Genomic DNA, 16,495 nt, shown 5'->3' on the forward strand with positions numbered 1-16,495 from the left:
TCGCCGGAGGTTAATTGGGCAGCGGAAATTGCGGTGGTTGAGGAATTGTGTTTTGGGAAATTTTTGTCTGATTTGGGCTTATTTCTTCGTCATTTTCGCCGAAACTTGAACCCATGTGGTCGTGCCAGCATGCTCTTTAAAACCCATCATTTATTTCGGTCTTAGATGGGTTGCCGGAGGAGAAACGGCCGGCGAAACCGCGGCGGAACAGTGAAAAACGGCAAAGAAGTTCGTTCTAGGCGCAAGGAAGAAGGCGCATGGAGCCCACGCGCGCGCTGCGGTTGCAGGCGCGTGGAGCCCACGCTCCACGCGCTCTGACACGCGCGGTGTTGCACGCGCCTGTGTGCTGAACCGCGCGCGTGCAGGGCACGCGCCCGCGCGGATTCTAGCTCGTGCTCTGCACGCGCATGTCGTCTCCCACCCGCGGTTATTTTTACAATTTTGCCCCAAATTTTTCATGTTTTTACAATCTCGCCCTTGGCCAATTTATTTATTTACTGTTTTGCCCTTGATGTATTTATTTATTAGGTCATTTCGTGCATTTTTATGAGTATTTTATGCATGAAATTAAATGTCCAATGGTCCATATATTTAATTAATTAGAGAGTGGCCACAGCATCTTTAATTAATTAAAATTATATATTAAAAGCCTCCGGATCATATTTAGAAATGGACATTGATTGTAATTAATTATATTAATATGATGAATTTTATCCCATAAGAATTTTCATTATATTAATATGATTAATTATGATGAAATATCATATTATTTTTCTTAATTTACCCACAGGGATTAAGAAAATGCATATAATATGATAGTTTCTTCATGAAGTAATTATGAATCTATTTAAATTAAAAACTTAGCCCACAGGTAGTTTTTATGTTATGTGATTCATATTGTGACATGTTTACATTGGTAAAACGTGATTTATTTATATTTGCCTCAAATTTTGTGACATAAGCATGATTATTTGATATGCAGTTTCGCAACCTGTGAATTTCTCTGAATTTAAGTTTGATATTCCCTATCTGAATGGTGAGAACTATAAAGTTTGGAAGGAGTCAGTTCTTCTTCAATTGGGGTGGATGGACATTGACTATGCTATAAGGAAAGACGAACCACCTGCTCCTACTGATTCGATTCGAGCACTTCAACTGAGATAACTCTTTATAACCAATGGGAGCGGTCCAGCCGCATTTGTGCGATGTTTATAAGAGCTAAAATATCTCCTAGTATTCGTGGTTCGGTTGCTCAGCATAGCAATGCTAAGGCTTTATTGGAGGTCATAGATGCGCAGTTTGAGACAATTTCCCCGTAGCTCCGCAGAACCCTCCTTAACGCGTCCCGTCCGCCATCCCTTATAAGTGTGCTCTCAACTCTCGGAGCAATCCACTCTCAATCAGACGTTTTCGCAAACACGTCCAGGGCCAGACCTTCTTTGCTCGAAACAGAGAAGGAAAGACTCGAGCACTCTCCATGGAGGTCGAATCGTCTCCGTAAGTGACTAACCCAATTCTCTCTATTGCCCTTTTATTGCCGGATGTCAAAGTGTTAAGTCTCCTTTCTCACCCACTTGCTTTTTGCTTATCCAGGTTCGAGAGCAGCGAGATGCTGGCAAGTTCCCTGGCGTCGACGCCCTTCTTGGAGGAGTCGTGGAGGCTGTGCAGCTTCACGAACTCTGCTGCGCCGAGGAGCTTCGTGGCAGACCAACACGGAGAGATCGGGTACCTGGCGTTCTCGGGTTTCCAGGTGATCGACAGGAACGAACCGAGCTGCGGGACCCTGGTGGCGCTGGACGAGTTCAGATGCGAGCAACTGTTCTCGCTGTCGGAGTGCGACGGCGATAGCAAGGGGACGGTCAAGTTGGACGCCGGATTCCTCCGTCTCTTCCTGGAATTTCACGAGCGACGGGATTTCCAACGCCAGGTGCACGGTCATTTTTGCCTTGTTTGACTTCCACTCAGAAGTCTTAACTATACAATAGAAAATAATTGCACGACAATTTTTAATGTACCATGAAAATAATAGTTTATTTTTAATCACAAATAATCATGAATTATTATGAGACCCACTTTTCTGAATAATTATGTTGCATCTTCATATGTCGAACATCATCAACTTCCACGAAATTGCGGTTTAGCTTTCACCCCCCATCCTGATTAAATTAATCGGCCTATGGACTTGACCCATCTTGCGATTCCTAATTTGGATTGTTTAGTCCATACCTACCACATATGAGTAAAAGTTCAAGAGCACAAAATGCTGCGGTTTTAGTGTATGTTCAAAGCATAACAGAACCAAGAAAATGGCGGTTGCTAGGAAAATATATAAACATTTGCGTGGCAAGACTTGAAAGTATTTAGGCTACGTTTGGTTTAGCATTTCCAAGGGGCTTGGGGAAATGCTGGACCGTTTGGTTCAACTTTGAAGCCGGCTTTCAGCTTTCAACTTGCCTTCAAAATGCTGAAATTATTTTTTCCCTTCCAAAACTACCTTCACTAATTTTTCATATTTCCGATTTTGCCCCTGATTATTATTTTTTTTTTAATTGAAAAAGGAGGTAGCCCTTCGCCCGGACCGGCAAAGGGTTATGGCCGCCGACGAGCCAGATCTGACAATGGCGGCCAAAGTCGCGAGACCCTCATGAGACCTAGGCGAGGGCCGCTTGCGGCCGCGAGACCCAAGCGGCGGTCACCTGGGTCACGCGGCCCCACGGGTTGAGCGACCCTCGCCGAGGGTCGCCGAGGTCGGGCAACCTCCGGCGACCCTCGACTAGGTCGCGCAACCCTGCTGGAGGTCGCCTAACCTCGGGCTACCTCATCCGATGGCCGTCGTTATCAAATCTGCCTCACTGGCGGCCGTAGCCCTTCGCGGTCCGGCGAAGGGTTTAGTTTAATTTTCAAAAAAAAAAAAAAAAGATATATATAATTATATTATACCCATCAAAGCTTGCAAAAGTTTTTTTTACCAAACACAATTGCATTTCCTTAAGTAGCTTTGGGCTTTCGGCATTTGTGTTGAACTCAAAGCCCTTTGCAAATGCTTTGAACCAAATGCAACCTTAATGAGGCATGCGTCTCTGCATTTCTTGCCTCGCATTGCTTGCAGAGTCTTCTTTTCTTCTCTTTTGACAGGGAGTTCATTCCATGCACTTGATAACAACGATAAAAGAGTGTCGGGTTTGATAGCATGGGACTGCAATATTCCTTTTTACCAAAGTTAATATTTATTTAGTTTAATCAAATATGAATTAATTTTTCAAGGCCTTATCTGGGAAAACTCACTGTAAATTTTTTTTCAAAATGTTTGTTTGCTAAAGGTGTGTTTGGTAATATTTTTGTTTAGAAATAATTTTTTTCTATTTTTACTCCTTAAACAAGTTTCGAGTAAAAGAATGTATTTGATAACCGCACGCTTTTTCTACTCCCGAATAGAAAAAGAACATAAATGTATTTGGTATGACCCTAACAAATTTTATTCCCAATTTTTTTTCACTTAACATTTTCATGTTTAGATAAAAGTGGACTTTTATAATGATTTAATTGATCAAGATATTCTAAGATAGTATAAGAAAATCCAACATAATTAGTGCAAGATGGATGGGGCAACAAAGAGTCACATTGGTTTATAATTCACAATATAAGGAGGTTGATAGTAAATTTTTGGACGTTACAATAGATAGGTGCATAGACTTTTTTTCTACAAGAAGAAGAGCAAATATTGCTCGAAGTTGCCAAGCTTTTGCGAGCTAGCATTTTCTCTAAAAAAAAAAAAAACGGTATTCAAAAATCCATATAGTAACACCTAATAGTTTATTCAATTTTGAATCCAACTTTCATCAAAAGATTTTAATTTTTTAATGCTAAACTAATTTTAAATTAGAATTAAGACTAAAATCTAGTAAAATTACTCAAAATCTAATTTCTAGATTTTTTCCTAAGTTTCTGAATTTTTTATTTTTATTCTAAAAAGGGGGACTCAGATTGGGTAAGGAGACTGGACTTTGTGTACATTGTGTAAAAACGAGCATTAGATTAGGTTGAGCTTATTTTTCTAAGATAACATTATGTCTCTTTTTGTTCTTAGGAAAAAATGAGTAAGTTTTTTCCACTTCTTGTTTCAATTCAAATCTATTCCTTATCCATGATCTGTTTTGGAGAATTAAAAAATTAGCTAACGTTATCAAGTGTATTTCTTTTTTTTTTTCCTGCTCTAGGGAACAAAAGAACCAAAAAATAGAGGAACAAAAAGGTTACCAAATAGAGCAATATACGAATTCCACAAATCCTCCTAATTTGAATGGATTTGGTCGGATTCAAAATTTACATAGAAAGCAAATTAAGATACGTTCTTCATCCTTATGTGTGAAGGTAATGTCGGGCAGCAATTAATTAAGAACTCTTGAAAATCTATTGAGCACCCCTCATTCTGGAAATCCTGCTACTGATTTCTCGACCACTGGAAAGCACAAAAGCAAATTCATCTGAGAGCGACAGAGAGCATGAACTATCAAGATTTTTCTTCAGAAAAAACCATATTGTTTTGTAGAACTTACCAGTCACAGAGCTGGACAGTCTTATTGAATTGTGCATGACTGCTGTAGACTGTTTTGAGAGATTAAGCTGTGCAATAGATATATAAATCGGACAGTTCTTAGACAATATTAAAATACTAAATTAGGTTATTTGTGTTCTTCATATATCATATTCCTGGGCCATGGGTTGAAAATCTAGATGTAGCCTTAGAGTCATTATTGTATCGTAGTTTCTAGTGATAAACTATTGATATTGTCTCCAGTCTTTCCTTTATTTTAGGAAGTCACTGACTTTAGTCATACCAGCATATTTGAAATAATTAAAAATTGCCCTTGAGTCCTGCATGTATTAAGTTTTCGTCAATTCCTGCTTTCGTTCTGAGAGAAAAATACGCGAGACCCTTCAAGCGTTGAGCTGCTTTCTGCGTGCAGATTCGGGAATTTCTAGGAAAATTTAAGATGATTATCCTTACTGGCCATTCCTATGGAGCAACAACCGCCTCTCTCACTGCTCTTTGGCTCCTCTCCCATCTACAGCCTATTGTTTCTCCCATCTCAGTCCTCTGCCTCACCTTCGGCACTCCCTTGCTCGGCAACGAGTCCCTTTGCCGAGCCATTCTCCGAGAAAGATGGGGCGGGAGCTTCTGTAACGTTGTCTCGAAGCTTGATGTAGTACCAAGACTGTTCTTCGCTCCACTAACCTCCTTGACTCCTCAACTGGACTTGCTGCTTCAGTTTTGGCAAGTCGCTATGGCTTCACCCATTTTGGACCAGTTTGTTGAAGAATTGCGAAAACAAAATTTTGATGAATTTTTCGGCAACATCAAGGATTGTGTTAGAGATGCTGCACAATCAGAAGGAGGGGCGAAGAACAGTTTGTATTGGCCATTGGGTACCTACCTATTCTGTTCAGAAGAGTGAGCAATCTGCCTAGATAATGCGGCATCTGTTGTTAAGATGATGCATTTGATGCTTGAGGCAGTCTCTCCAGCTCCCAGTTTTGAGGATCATCTGAAGTTTTTTCAGGATCATATGAAGTATGGTTATTATACAAAACTGCTTTCTTTGCAATTCCTGAAGAGGATAAACATCAACGGCCTCTCCGAGTCAAGCTATGAAGCTGGTGTCTTCTTGACATTACAATCCTCAGGAATAGATCCACAGGTAATTAAATGCTCCTCAAATTCACACGAGACACTATCTTCTCGGGTTCCTGATACGACTCAAAAGCATAGTCTATCAGAGCTCTTCTTTCGTGGAAGGATTTTCTTGGAACAGTCACTCTGATATGTGGGGCAGAACTCTCCTTCACTCTCTAATCCAAGCGCATGCGGAATGATGTAGACTTAGACATATTTTTGGTGATCGCTGAATGACAAGTTTTTAGTCTTCACTTTGTGGGTTGTGTTCTTATCACTTTGCAGGATAACAATATTTCGAAACCAGCTAGAGATTGCCTGCAGATGGCTCGGCACATGGGACGTGCACCAAACCTGAACAATGCTTATCTAGCTCTTAAACTATCTAAGATAGCGCCCTGCAGGGCGCAACTTGAGTGGTACAAGTTACGCTGCGATGAGTCCTTGGATCAACTTGGTTACTACGACACATTCAAGAGATTTGCAGCATCCAGGAGGGAGTCCACAGTCGACATGAACCTGTTCAGACTTGCTGCGTTCTGGGATGTAGTTATAGAAATGGCAGAACAGAACAAACTCTCACACGATTTCCACCGCAGGTCCAAGTGGAACAATGCGGCCCATTTCTATATGCTCCTCGCCGAGCCATTGGAAATCGCTCGTTATTACCGTCGTGGCATGCACAAGGAGAAGGGGCATTACATCGAGCATGGAAGAAGTAGGAGATTCCAGATTTTTGACAGATGGTGGATTCGAAGGTTTGCTGCTGTGGCGCAAGAACCACAACAAAATAACAATCAAAGGAGTAGGAGTAGGAGCAGGTCTGCGAGCTTGACTCAAGATTCTTTGTTTTGGGCAAAGGTGGAGGAAGCGAAGGACTGGCTCGAGATCGCAAAAGAGGAAAGGGACCCGAATAAGTTGGAACCACTATTGGAGAACATGAACGGTTTCGAGAAGTACGCAGGGAAGCTAATTGAAAGGAAGGAGGTGTCCAAAGATGTTCTGGCCGAGAACTCAAGTTACAGATCATGGGATAAGGATTGGAAAGCTTTCAAGTTGACGCTTCCGCAGCCACCTTCTTCTCCCGTTCCGGACAGAATGGATTGTGGTTAAAGAAAAATTAATGACATTCATCATTGTTTATGTGGAGATCATCGACTCTGGTGTAATCATCTTCAACGCAGACAACTGCAGAATGAGTATATGTCAAATGGGGAAGCTCCTCAAGGGCAAAACCTTGGAGGCGAGACTCCTCAGGCTGTGATATAGTGCGTCTGGATGGAACAATCGCAAACGGTTTTAAAATGAGTTGATTGAGCCTCATCGGCCGTTGGCTAAGATTCAAAAGTTTGTAAGAGGTGGGACGTCACTAACCACCAGTATAGGCCTTTCCAAGCAAATGCTTTTATTGGCTACTGTATGGAAGCAATTCATCCATGTTCTTCCATAATTGTCTCTTTCAAATATTTGGGGATTCATCAAGTTTTTGTATCACGTTTGGTTAATGATATTCACATAGTTACACCAAAAAAAAAAGAAAAAAGAAGCTCCATTTATTTGTTGCAGCAACACTACAATTGAATTTGATTATTGGTCCGTGCCATAAAGTATTGATGTACGTATTTCAAAGGATGCTTAATCCTACAATTGTACGGCATGTTCAGCAACACACGCCTTCTCTCTCTGAACTGAGACTCTACGCAGTTCAAAGGATCTTCGGGTACTCTTCAGTTTGTACACGAGATATACCGTGGGAAGAAAAACTCCTTACTTCTTTTTGTTTTGTTTTGCAGTGAAATGTAAGAACCTGCAGACTAAGGAAATGTCAAATTGGGGAAGCTGCATTTATTGCAATAAAAACTCTAAACAAACGCCTCAAGTTCTTTCGTTTTTTTATAATGAAAATCTGAAATAATTACATCAATTTCAAAAAAGGATTTGGCTTTTCAACTCGAAAAGAGTACATTCATCATTTACCTTTTTTTATTTTTCCCTTTTTTCATTTTTTTTCTTACTTCTTTGCTAGTGGCCAAAGCTTGAAGACAGCTCGACGAGGGTTGCTTGCCCTCGCCACCTCACTGACCACAAGCGAGGACGACCTCACGTGGGCGAGGGGACGGCCTTGCCCTCTCTAGTAACTGGCGAGGCCACCTGTAAAAGCGTCAAGCAAAGGCCGCCTCGCTCACAGATTATAAGGGTCACAATCCTCGCTAGTCGCTAGCGAGGACTTGTAGGCTCTCCCCAGCAATCAATGTTGTTTTATGCTAAAAAATAATTAATTATTTTTGTGTTGGTAAATTTTCAACAAGCATTAGTAAGTAATAAAAAAAATATACAGCGGTTGTTTCTCCAACATAGTTTTATTAATAACTTACTAAATTACCTTTACCAAAAAAAAAAAAAAACTTACTAAATTACTTACTTTTGCTCATAGTTTTGCAAGTGACCAATCTTTATCGCATAACTTACTAAAACTTTGAACTCACTAACTCTTATTATACATGGGAAATTTTCAACCTAAATTAAGAGCAAGAGCGACCTATCAACTTTTGCCAGATTAATTAAAAGGCGGGCACGTGGGAAATACATGCGGTCGCCATTTATATGTATATAGGTATGAATATAGATATAGATGCGAAACGTTGAGTTTACCCTTATAACGGAGTTAGATCTAATTTTCAAGGATGCAAAAAGCTATGGAACGTGGCCTCCTGTTGTGAATGGCCTATATTGAGCCGGTCGCCGATGCGCTCAAAGCCTCTCTCTCTCTCTCTCTCTCAAAAACTCCGACTCTTCTTCTTCGCAGACCACCCGCGTCAATCTCTCTAATGGCGATCACCCTCCTCCGTTCACCTTCTCATTCCTCCTTCCTTCATGTAACCCTCTCCCTCTCTCTCTCTCTCTGATTGAATCCATACTTAGTTCAACGTATCATCTGGGTTTCGTTGTAGTGCTCTGTTTTTGGTCTGTTGTCTTCGAATTCGCGGAAAAACCTCTGCTTTCAGATGTGGGTTTGCAATTGGCGTCGTTTGTGGGCCCTGCGATTGATCATTCGCGTTTTTGCATGTACAGACTATTACGGGCTTGAGGCAAATGCTGGGTGGTAAAATCGTCGGCAAGTGTTTTCCGTGTTTCGGTCCAGTTTTGAGTCGTTCGTCGTGAACTAGATTGGCATTTGATTGACGCTGTCGCGCTGATGAGCGGTTTTCGGGTGTTTTTTGTAGAGGCTCTGTGTGATTATAATAAGGTGTCGAACCTTTGTGTGAGAGCTGGGAGGGTCATTTTCACGAGGTCGGTTGCATTAATGCCCGCCTATCGGTCCCTGGGGTTTATGGGGAATCCGGATATAGCACCTCCCAAATTCTTGAGGGAGAAGAAGATGGTGCCTGATTCCGATCCTCCAAGCCATAGGGATACTGATTCTTTGCATCATTTTTTTTTAATCAAAGGTCCAATCTAGAATTCTTTTTACCCTTTGCCTGCGATGACATCTCACTTTTAGTTATGTTTCCAGTGTCTTGTTCCATAACTAAATTCATGTTGCCGACCCATGTTTGTCTAAATTGGCTTGCACTATGAAGCTAAACGGAGCTGGAATGAGCATGGAGTATGGTATTCCCGCTTATAGAAGGTTCTTTTGTTAATGTTTAGAATGATATTTGTCGCAACCTAACTTGGTGCACCACCTAGGGTTTAGCTAATAGATTACTAAACCTAAACTTAGCTCGGTTCTCCCAAGGTCATACCAATTCACAACTCGGGTTTAAATTCTTAACATACAAATGATTTTTCAATTAAGAGTCGCCACTAATTTATTTTTGATTTGATGGATCAATTAAAAACCCAAGTAACAGTATATTACTTTACTCATGTGAATTAGATTGTGAGTTTGGGGACTTGTCTCTAATGTCATTTCGGTACTTTTTTTTTTTTTTCGAAAAATGTTTTGCGACAGTTTATATTGATTTTAATTTACTACATTAACATGTGAGGTGATCACGTGGGTGTACAAACTACCAATTTAACATCTAATAAAAAAACAATAAATTAGCAAGCATTTGCAATGTTCGATTAGAATTCACATCAACGATTCTATATATGATTTTTAATTAACACACAATCACTTAATTTTTATTTTCACTTGTTTAATGAGAATCATGCTTTATGCAATGCATACTACTAATCTAACATGAAGCGACATGACATAACAATATGACCTAAACTACATGACATAAGTATAGTATTTTTCTGTGTTTTCTTAAATAAGCATGCAATCTATCTTAGAGAAAGAAATTAATTTATTCTAAGACAATGTTTTTTTTGGTATTTTACGTAAAATTCGAAATTAGAAAATCGCGAAAATTGTTTATCTAAATTAAGATATCATCCAACTTATATTAGGAATCAGATTAGGCCAAATCCTAATTTAAACTAGAATGTTATCTTAACTAGGTAATCCCTAACCTAAAATGCAATCTATTTAGGAAAAATTATCTAAACTTATTATTAATTAGAAAGATTAGATAAAATTAAATTAAACATGCAATCTTATCCTAATATGTAATGACTAGATGACGTGCAAAGAATGCTCTAATTCTAAGCTTTTCTTTTTATTTTTTATAAAATTCGAAATTAAAATTGTCCAATAATTACACGTGCAATCTAAATTAATGATTGTGATTAAAGAAAAATCAATGAAATTCATCATTGTTTATGTGGAGATTGTCATCTCGAATGTAATCGTGTTCATTGCAGACAACTGCAGAATAGGAAATGTCAAATGGGGAAGCTCCATTTAGTTATTGCAGCAACACTTCAGTTGATTTTTTTTTTTTTTTGGGTCAAAATAAGATGAACACTTCAGTTGAATTTGATTATTGGTTTGTGCCAAAAATAATTTGATGTACGTAGTTCAAGTTGAGACTTGAAAGTTGCAAATATTTATTTATTTTGGTTTCTAAACCTTAGAAAGTTTCCGAACCTTAGAAAGTTCCGAGAAAATACTATGTCAAAATCCCAATCTATTCACTATACGACCAGTGTAGCCGGGGCCCACCCCTCCAGATCCCCTCCTCCCTCACCGCCTCGCCGCTCTCTTGTCTCTCCTCTTTTCCTCTATTTTTCTTCTTCCCTTTAGCTCCAATAGGGACGACAACAGACGTCCATCCCCTTCCACCACCACCACCTTACTTCGTCTCAGTCCACCACATCGCTGCCATTTTAGTTCTCTGTCATCGAGCTTGTGCTCAGCCGGCGAACTTGGGCCTCAGATTTTGGATCTAAGGTCTAGTGAGCCCCAGATTTTGTGATCTAAAGCTCAACTCGACCTCAAATCAACCAAGGTCGGCTTAGACAACAAATGAGGCGGTGGCGGCGGCGGCGGCGGCGGCGTGGTTGGCCGATACGGCGTAGGGCCTCGACCTCCTGGCTGACGTGGGTACGGACGCGAAGGGCGCGGGAGGAAGTGGACAGGAGGCGGCCACGCTGGAGGTCGGAGAAGGAGCGGGTGAAGATGAAGGCAGAGATGAAGGCGACATGCCAGAGGCGGCGGCGGCGGTGGCGGGTCTGAGGTCGGGCTCGAGGTTGAGGCCAGAGAAGGGAAAATGGGGCAGGCGGAGGAGAGAGAGAGAAAGAGGAAGACAGCCCGTGCCGGAAGGCGAAGGACGGTGAGAGAGGGGGAGACCTTGACTGAGGGGGGTTGGGGGGGCGCACTACTGTTGCAATGTGAATGGAATCAGCCGTCAAAGAACAAAGTAATTGCGTCGTGATTATATAGTATTTTCTCTGGTCATCGCGCGTTGTCCTCCTCCTTCCCTGAGAGGAAATCGTATTTGAGTGTCAAAACGCTTTTCTTCGCGGAATTTCCCCTGCACCATCGCGGCACCGCGCATCCCCTGCTTACGCATCAGTTTACGCGTCCGCCATCATATCGATATGCTCTAGACTCCCAGAGCAATCCACTTCCATTCAGACAGTTTCACAAACACACCCAGGGCCAGACCTTCCCGCTCGAAGCAGGGACCGAAAGACTCGAGCGCTCTCCATGAAGGCCGAGTCGTCGCCGTGCGTGACGCGCGCCAACTCTTTTTGTTGCCCTTTCGTCGCTGGATGTCGAATTGTCGTCTCCTTCCTCACCCACTTGCGTTTACCGATGCAGGTTCGAGAGCAGTGAGATGCTCGGGACTTTCGTGGCGTCGACACCCCTCCTGGAGGAATCGTGGAGGCGGTGCAATTTCGCGGACTCTGCCGCTCCGATGAACTTCCTGGCGGACCAATGTGGCGAGGTTGGGTACGTGGCGTTCTCGGGCGTCCAGGCGATCGACTGGTCCGAACCGAGCTGCGGGACCCTGATGGCGCTGGGCGAGTGCGAATGGGAGCCTCTGTTCTCACCGTTGAGGTGCGATGGCGACGGCGACGGCGACGGCGACGGCGAGGGGACGGTCAAGGTGGACGCCGGATTCCTCCGTCTCTTCCTCGAATATTACCGGCGATGGGATTTCCAAAACCAGGTACGCAGTCCATTTGCCTTGTTCGATTTTGACTTAGAATTTTTTTATTTTTTTGGAGGTCGGAGAATTAGAAGTCTGACTACGCGTGACTTTTGTTCTTTTCCGGGTAATTGCGTTACAACTTCGTTAGTCGAACAACAGCAACTTCCGCGAAATTATGGTTTAGCTTTCAGTCACCCTCTTGATAAATTAATCCGCCAATGGGTTTTACCCCTAATTTGGACTGATTAGTCCATTAGTCCATACCTACTATATGTGAGTACGACATTTCCAAAGCTCAAAACGCCGCCATTTGCTTTAGCTCTTTTCTGGGTAATTGCATTGCAACTTCATTAGTCGAACATCATCTTCCACGAAATTATGGTTTTGGCTTTACTTTACCCGTAATTTGGATTGTTTAGTCCATTTACTTTATTTAAAAGCAGGTTCTAAAAGTTAAAGTAACTGTTAGATGGGGACTCATGTTTAGTCGGGTCTTTTTGCCTAGTATTAAGTGTAAAATATTTAATTGGAAAGACAAATAGAGTCCAGTGAACTTAGGATTATTAATTCCGACATCATGTGAGATTTTGATAAAATCATTTGTTAACTGATTTAAAAACTTAAGTTGTTAGATGAAAATGTGGTTTGTTTTTTAAATATTCTAATAACAATAAAAAAGCAAGGTAAGGGCGGTTGGTAGGAAAATGTATAAACATTTGCTTGGCAGACTTAAAGGTCTACAGTACTTCATAAGGCATGCATCTCTGCATTTTGTTGCCTCAGCATAGCTTGCTTACAGAGTCTTCTTTTCTTCTCTTTGAACAGCGACTTCATTCTGTGTAATTTATAACAACAAGAAAAGAGTGTTGAGTTTGATAGCTTGAGATTGCAGTATTCCTCTCTAGCGAAGTTAATATTTATTTAATATAATCTAATGCAATTTAATTTTTCGAGGCCTTAGCCAGACAAACTCACTACGAATTTGTTTTTGACCCGGTAAAGGAAGAAAAAGAATGCATGATGAGATAAATATCCTCTTATACATCTGCAATAAATATAAAATAAGGGTGTAAATGAGACGAAAACGTTTGTTAGCACACGAATTCCACAAATCCTCCTCCTAATTTGAATGGATTTGGTGGGATTTAAAATTTACATAGAAAGCAAATTAAGATTCTAGTTCTTAATCGTTATGTGTGAAGGTGATGTGACGATGTAATTAATTAAGAACTCCTGAAAATCTATTGACCATCCCTCGTTCGCAAATCATCAAACTAATTTCTCGTCTGGAAAGCAAAAAAAGCAAATTTATCTGAGGGCAATAGAGACGCATCAACTAACAAGGTTTTTCTTCTATTGTTTTGTTGAATTTATCACAAGCAACAAGACAGTCTTATTGAATTGTGCACGACTGCTAGAGACTATTTTGAGAGATTAGGCTGGTACAGTAGATATATACATCGGATAGTTCTTGGATGACACTAAATCATTAATCTAGGTTATTTGTGTTCTTCATATATCACATTCCTTGGCTCTGTGTTGGAAATCTAGATGTAGTCTTTCTATAGTATGTAGCGGTAAATTGTCGATATTGTCTCTACAGTCATTTCTTTTCTTGGGGGAGTCATTGACATTAGTCATACCAGCATAGTTGAAGTAATAAAAAATTGCCCTTGGGTCATGCATGTATTAAGTTTTCCTCCACTCTAGCTCTCGTTGTGAGAGTAAATTATTCAAAATCCTTCAAGGACTGAGCTGCTTTTTGTGTGAAGATTCAGGAATTATTAGGAAAGGTTAAGATGATTATCCTCACAGGCCATTCCTTCGGAGCAACAACCGCCTCTCTTACTACTCTTTGGCTCCTCTCCAATCTACAGCCCGTTGCTTCTCCCATCTCAGTCCTTTGCCTCACCTTCGGCACTCCCTTGCTTGGCAATGAGTCTCTTTCTCGAGCCATTCTCCGGGAAAGATGGGGCGGGAGCTTCTGTAACATTGTCTCGAAGCTCGATGTAGTGCCGAAACTGTTCTTCGCTCCACTAACCTCCTTGACTCCTCAACTGTACTTGCTGCTTCAGTTTTGGCGAGGTGCTATGGCTTCACCCAGTCCAGAACAGTTAGTTGGAGAACTGCAAAAACAAAATTTTGATGAATTCTTTAGCAACGTCAAAAAATGTGTTCAAGATGCTGCACAATCAGAAGAAGGGGCGAGGAACAATTTGTTTTGGCCACTGGGAAGCTACCTATTCTGTTCAGAAGAGGGAGCGATCTGTCTGGATGATGCAACGTCTATTGTTAAGATGATGCATTTGATGCTCGAGACAGTCTCTCCAGCTTCCAGTTTTGAGGATCATCTGAAGTATAGTTATTTTACAAGACTACTTTCTTTGCAGTTCCTGAAAAGAATAGACATCAATGACCTCTCCGAGTCAAGCTCCGAAGCTGGTGTCTTCTTGGCATTACAATCCTCAGGAATAGATCCACAGGTAATTAAATTCCTCTCAAATCTGCACAAGACACTATCTTCTTGGCTTCCTAATCCGACTCAAAAGTATAGTCCATCAGTGCCCTTATTTTGTGGAAGGATTTTCTTGGAACAATCACTCTAATATGTGAGGCAGAACTGTCCTCCTCTCCCTAATAATAGTGCATGCAGAATGATGTAGGCTTGTACTAGGACATCTTTTTGGTGATCGCTGAATAATAAGTACTCAGTCTTCACTTTGTGGGTTGTGTTCTTATCACCGTGCAGGATGACAATATTTCAAAGCCAGCTAAAGATTGCCTGGAGATGGCTCGGTACATGGGACGTGCACCGAACCTGAACAATGCTTATCTAGCTATCAAACTGTCTGAGATAGTACCCTGCAGGGCACAACTTGAGTGGTACAAGGCACGCTGTGACGAGTCTGTGGATCAACGTGGGTATTATGACACATTCAAGAAGAAATTTGCAGTATCCAAGAGGGAGTACACAATCGACATGATCCTGTTCAGCCTCAGCACATTCTGGGATAAGGTCATAGGCATGGCAGCACGGAATGAACTCTCACACGATTTCCACCGCAGGTCCAAGTGGGTCAATGCGTCCCATTCCTACATGCTCCTCGCCGAGCCATTGGAAATTGCACGCTATTACCATCGTGGCATGCACACAGAGAGGGGACATTACATCAAGCATGGAAGGAATAGGAGGTTCCAGATTTTGGAAAGATGGTGGAATCGGAAGGTTGCTGTTGCGGCGCAAGAACCACAACAAAATAACAACAGAAGGAGCAGGAGCAGGTATGCAAGCTTCACTCAAGATACTTTGTTTTGGGCGAGAGTGGAGGAAGCGAAGGACTGGCTCAAGAACGCGGAAGAGGAAAAGGACCCGAATAAGTTGGAACTACTTTTGGCGAACATGAACAGTTTCGAGACGTACACAGAGGAGCTAATTAAGAACAAGGAGGTGTCCATAGATGTTCTGGCTAAAAACTCAAGTTACACATTATGGGCTGAGAAATGGAAAGATTTGAAGTCGAAGCTAAAGACTGGCTCAAGAACGTGGAAGAGGAAGAGGACCTAAATAAGTTGGAACTGCCATTATGGGCTAGAAATGGAAAGATTTGAAGTCGAAGCTCTCACAGCCACCTTCTGCTCCTGCTTTGAATGTAATGGATTGTGATTATAGGGAGATCGAGAGATAGTGACACAAATAAATCCCGCATTTTGACTCAACATGTAACGTGTACTCTAAATTTTTAATTTGTTTAAGAAGTTCCTCAATTTTAATTTAATGCACAACTTAAAATTTTGGTACATATTCAATGGAATCCCTGAGCTAATTTGAAAATATTTTAGATCATGGAAAATATTTAATATTTCATAGAGAACTTCTTTTTGTTTTTTTGTTTTTTTTTTGTTTTTTTGGTGATGAAATGCAATAACCTGTAGGAATAAGGAAATGTCAAATTGGGAACATTACAGTTAAATTTTATTCTAATGGACCCTCCCCAAATAGTGGAATTCTATTGGTCCGTGCCAAAACAGTATTTGATTATTTCATGTTGGTAAATTTTTTACGAGCATTGGTAAGTCTATGTAACTTTATTAATAACTTACTAAATCACCTAATTTAGCTCATAATTTTCCAAATAACTAATCTTTACTGCATAAGTTACTAAGATTTTGAATTCGCTAATTCTTATTCATGCGAAATTTCCGACTCATATCGACTTGAGTATATTCTTAAAATAGAGTTAGATCTGAAATTTCTAGGATGGGCCATGGAACGTGGCCTCCTGTTGTGAATGGCCTGAATTGAACCGGTCGCCGATGCGCTCAATGCGTC

General features: G+C 41.1%; 2 protein-coding genes and 1 pseudogene across 3 annotated transcripts; all 3 read left to right on the forward strand.

Annotated features, from left to right (window-relative positions):
- The first annotated feature begins 1,336 nt into the window (after nucleotides 1-1,336).
- LOC120288228 lies at nucleotides 1,337-2,116 on the forward strand. Its single transcript, XM_039301848.1, has 2 exons — nucleotides 1,337-1,497; nucleotides 1,594-2,116. The coding sequence occupies exons 1-2, from the start codon at nucleotides 1,478-1,480 to the stop codon at nucleotides 1,952-1,954; spliced, it is 381 nt and encodes a 126-aa protein (XP_039157782.1). The 5' UTR covers nucleotides 1,337-1,477; the 3' UTR covers nucleotides 1,955-2,116.
- A 2,138-nt stretch (nucleotides 2,117-4,254) lies between these two features.
- Nucleotides 4,255-7,156, forward strand: LOC104418035 (annotated as a pseudogene).
- A 4,243-nt stretch (nucleotides 7,157-11,399) lies between these two features.
- Nucleotides 11,400-15,748, forward strand: LOC120288227 (lipase-like PAD4). Of its 2 annotated transcripts, none has more exons than XM_039301845.1 (4): nucleotides 11,400-11,737; nucleotides 11,832-12,183; nucleotides 13,938-14,648; nucleotides 14,915-15,748. In XM_039301845.1, exons 1-4 carry the CDS (start codon nucleotides 11,718-11,720, stop codon nucleotides 15,728-15,730), a joined length of 1,899 nt encoding a protein of 632 aa, XP_039157779.1. In that variant the 5' UTR covers nucleotides 11,400-11,717; the 3' UTR covers nucleotides 15,731-15,748. The 2 variants fall into 2 exon arrangements, with proteins under 2 accessions (XP_039157779.1, XP_039157780.1); XM_039301846.1 differs by having other exon boundaries at nucleotides 13,944-14,648.
- Nucleotides 15,749-16,495: the final 747 nt, after the last annotated feature.

This window comes from Eucalyptus grandis, chromosome 9 (genome assembly GCF_016545825.1).
Source record: "Eucalyptus grandis isolate ANBG69807.140 chromosome 9, ASM1654582v1, whole genome shotgun sequence".
Lineage (NCBI taxonomy): Eukaryota > Viridiplantae > Streptophyta > Magnoliopsida > Myrtales > Myrtaceae > Eucalyptus > Eucalyptus grandis.

Coding starts and splice junctions, on each gene's coding strand:
- LOC120288228 (XM_039301848.1), top strand. CDS start 1,478: ATGGAGGTCGAATCGTCTCC. Junction 1,498..1,593: donor ATGGAGGTCGAATCGTCTCC/GTAAGTGACTAA, acceptor TTGCTTATCCAG/GTTCGAGAGCAGCGAGATGC.
- LOC120288227 (XM_039301845.1), top strand. CDS start 11,718: ATGAAGGCCGAGTCGTCGCC. Junction 11,738..11,831: donor ATGAAGGCCGAGTCGTCGCC/GTGCGTGACGCG, acceptor TTACCGATGCAG/GTTCGAGAGCAGTGAGATGC. Junction 14,649..14,914: donor CCTCAGGAATAGATCCACAG/GTAATTAAATTC, acceptor ATCACCGTGCAG/GATGACAATATTTCAAAGCC.